Consider the following 4,258-nt stretch of genomic DNA (forward strand, 5'->3'; position numbering starts at 1 on the left):
AATGACAAATGCATAATACTCTGATCATGTCATTATGACTTATATTACTCGTTGAACTTTGTACATTATTATCATTTTCATGTCACATACTATATAAAGAATATTGTATGAATATTGAAAAATTTTATTTTTAAATTAAAAAATGAAAATAAAGGGAAAAAATGATTCATAAAATTAGAATATAATTATTATACTTGTGCAAAGATAAAAAAAATTTAAATAAAAACAAAGAAAAGATTGTGATATATGTCACAATATGAAAACGAACACTTTATCATTTTTTACTATAATCGATAAAAATCTAACAAAATATAAATTATGTTACATGTTAGGAGACTATACGATTGAAATAAATAGCTGGCATGTAATAGAAATTCGATAGGAATTCGTGAAAGTCCATTTTCACAGATTCTGGTTCAATTTCGATGCATTGAAGGAATGTAAATTGAAATAAAAGGCCATCACATGGGATTGCACTTGACATATCGAAGTTTCGATGAAAATTTTTTCGATTTAAAAATATTTCAGAGATTCAAAGAGAAATTAAATTAAGAAAACAAACAAATGAATTATACTACTTTCTCTCAAATTAATTAGAGAAATTACGATGTTAATTATAATATTAAAATAAATTATAATACTATTACTATTGCAATACTATCTATTGTTAATACGTAATCTCGATTAACTCAATGATCTATATTTATCCATACGTTTCTTCGAAAAAGATATTCCATAACTCCCATAAAAATTTTATTCGAATCTATACGTCATATAACAAGCTCGATCGATTCTTTGATCCTCGATAAAACTTCACAATAACTTTCCAAACTTTTTCATCGTACGAATTAAGATCCATTTTTCTATTATTAATCATCACGATCAAGAAACCGACAATCAAAGCCTTTTCGACGATTCCCATTTATAAACTTCTTGATTAATCGCGAAAGTTGACCGGAAATTGCTCTTTTCTTCCTTTTCCTATTTCTACGCCTTAAGTCCGCCTCGAAATTCATTAGAAGCCAATTAAACATTTCACGTTGAGACTAGGAAATTTAATTTATCCCCTCTGAGACTAGGTATTCAACCCGATAATCGCCATTTTCGTTCCATTACTTCCGCTTTTATGGCTTCTCTTTTCCAACAATGGAGAAGCTTGCTTCGAAAATTTATTCACAAATTTATGACGATCGTTCGAAAATTCAAAACGATACACGTCGAAGAAAAAAATTTATAATGGAAATGATTCCATTTCAATTTTGGTTAATAAATGCCGTTAATTTACAGTTAATCGATGGAATTAATTGAATAATTCAATAATTTCGATAATTTTATGGTTATTTTTCTTTCTCAATCAAACAAGAGCATTAGAATTCATTTTATGACTTGTTCTTCTCTTATTTCTCAATTCTATTATCGTCTTTTATCGTTGCAACAATCGTATCAGAGCCACAGTAAAAATGTGTTCAAATTGTTGGCGGAATATTACTTTTTTACGACGTAACAATAAGAATTGAGACAGAGAAGAGAAGAATCCTTATAAGAGGATCGTTCTTGAAATCGAAGAATTGATCTAGAATTGTTTGTCGTGAATTTAAACACTGTATTTGTTTTTTTCATTGTTCCTTTCACTTTATCATCTCTTTGAGTTGATTTTGATCGAATTTTAAACTTTAAAGGTATATTAGAAAAAATATTTATATATTTATATAAATTAAAAATATAAATTCTTTTAAAAAAAAAGGTTAAATTAAATGAAATATATAATATTATAAAAAATATAAAATAATTAGAAATTAATATACATAGTGTATATAATTAGAATTTTAATAAGAAATTATTATTAAGTTAACCTGAATATGCAGTTTTTAATTAATCATTTTAAATTAAAAGTTACAAGCAAAGAGAATTTCTTCTGTAAACTATAAATATCTTTATTTTGAAGAGATACTTCATAAAGAAAATTAAATTCATGAAAAAGATCAATCCAATATATGGAAATTTTCTCATCAATATGAAAAATTCATTTTTTCGATTTTGAACAATGTATTAATTATTTTTATAATATATTTATTTTTATATTCTGCATTAAATTTCAATACGTAATATTTATAATGACGTAATATTTAAAATAAATATTATTTTTCTATCCATTATTTTTGTATTCAGTTATGATATCATGCATATGAAATATGCATCATCATTTTGATAATATAATATATCATTGATTCAATTGTTATTCGATATTGATAGTGATTTATTTTTTTTTATATATGCATTAAAATTTAAAGAAATTATGCTGTTTTTATCATTTTCGATTATATTTTATTCTATTATTTTTTTCACGAATTCCTTTATTATTAATAAAAGTTAAAAATGAATCTGGAAATATATCTGTGAAAAGGATTCGTAACGAGGACAATCCAATTTGTGCCACTCGATTTGATCACAATTAAGTTTTCTTTTGTCCTTTTATTGTTGGTTTGAAATCTTTTGTTCTTCTAAGTATTGCAAAACGAAAGAAAAAAACTTCATTGATAGATGGTGTTTGAAATTGAACATTCCGTTTCGTATCTTTTATGTTCGAAAAAAAAAGAACGAGTGTCGAAAAGTGGAGACTTCAAACCGCATTTTGATTGATAACACACTTGAAATCGATTGGAAATTGTGTACATTCAATACAAACAGTTTTATGGAATTTCTATGTTCTTTTTCATCTTCATGCTCTTCTTTTTCTCTTTTCTTTTTTTTTTTTTTTTGATTGAACTATTTGTATTCGTTTAAAAAGATTTAATGAAATGAATACAGGTTTGTGATTTCAATTTTTCTTAAAAAAAAAAATTTATTACGAAAAATTTTCTAATATAAAATATAAATTTCTTTTCTATTGAATTTCTATCGATATCTTTATTGAAAATGAAATATATTTCGTTTTTTATGTTTTTATTTATGATAAAATCATCTTCTTACTTATTTATTGCTTATCTCTTATCACTTTTTCTTGTCACATTTGACATTATCGATCTAGCTGAATGCAATTCTTATGTTTATCGCAATAAATCACAGAGGGAGTAACAAACGCTTTGATTTTTTTTTTAATTCAAATTCGATATTTCAAATTCGTGTAAAAAGAAAATTCTATGAAATATATCTATTCTTATATTTAAAAAAAAAATAGCAAATGAAGAAATGTTATATAATATAATTGTATAAATGTTATATAATAGAATATGTTATATAATATAATTTAATTTTATTAAAAGATAACATTAATAAAAATATCTTTATTTAAAATTGTTTAAAGCATACAAAAATATTTTTGTTTCAGTGAAAGCACATAAATATTGTGAATTAAACGGCACTTGGTTTCGACATCCAGAATCTGGTCAAGTCTGGAGCAATTATACGACTTGTGTCAATTTAAAAGATCTCAGTGTAAGTAAATTAACAAAAATATTTATGTTAAAGTTTTTTAATTAATTATATAATATTATTTGAAAATCACTATAAATATATAAAAAAAAAAGTTATAAAAATTTGATGAAATAAAAAATTAGCGAATATTACTGAAAATTCTCAAAATAGGAAATAAAATAAATAATAAGACAGAATAAAAAAAGAAACTATAAATAAAAAACGAAACAAATACAATATTTAAGAAAAGATTTTAAAAATAGATAAAAATTAGAGTAAAAAAAAAAAAAGTAAAAAAGTAAAAATCGATGAAGAAGAAATTCTCGATGAAAATTAACTGAATCAGAGTGAAAAATTTCTAAAAAAATTTCTAAAGAAATATATTGAATATTGAAATGTTAATAAAGAAATAGTAATAAATGCCATCACGTTGCAATCCTGAATAAAATCTCCTCTCGAGCGAAATTCTTTGAACGACAGCCCCAAGGATTATACTCATGATGAGCGATGTGATTTGAATGAGAGAATAAGATCGAGGATCAAAAGGGATGAAAGGTTGAAGAAAAACGTGCCAGCTTGACGGATGAAGTATACATATATAATGATGTGTAATAAAGGAAAAACGAATGATAAAACGAAATCGATATACAGAGACAAAAAAGAATTATTTGTTGGATGAACATGATAAGTATGTGAAAATAGAAATACAAAATCGTGGAGATTCTTCTCTTGTCTTCATTTTTCTACTTAGAAGAAAATTACTTGAAAGAAAAATCAAAACAAAAAATTCTTTTATAAACTCGTTTTATCCAGGAACTTTGTTCTTGATAAAAAAAAAAAAAAA

The 4,258-nt window shown here is 24.0% G+C and overlaps 1 protein-coding gene and 1 long non-coding RNA gene across 2 annotated transcripts in view; one reads left to right on the plus strand and one right to left on the minus strand.

Annotated features, from left to right (window-relative positions):
* Nucleotides 1–4,258, plus strand: part of LOC102675145 (calcitonin gene-related peptide type 1 receptor-like) — a 103,295-nt gene that overhangs the window by 91,056 nt on the left and 7,981 nt on the right. Inside the window, exon 6 of the mRNA XM_006622995.2 lies at nucleotides 3,329–3,435. Coding sequence (XP_006623058.1) covers nucleotides 3,329–3,435 — 107 coding nt within the window. The remainder of the gene's footprint in view (nucleotides 1–3,328; nucleotides 3,436–4,258) is intronic.
* The window catches only part of LOC102674545, a 15,960-nt gene that overhangs the window by 3,794 nt on the left and 7,908 nt on the right, over nucleotides 1–4,258 (minus strand). The gene's annotated exons all lie outside the window — the stretch shown is intronic.

Source organism: Apis dorsata, unplaced genomic scaffold (genome assembly GCF_000469605.1).
Source record: "Apis dorsata unplaced genomic scaffold, Apis dorsata 1.3 scaffold_797, whole genome shotgun sequence".
NCBI classification, from domain to species: Eukaryota; Metazoa; Arthropoda; class Insecta; order Hymenoptera; family Apidae; genus Apis; species Apis dorsata.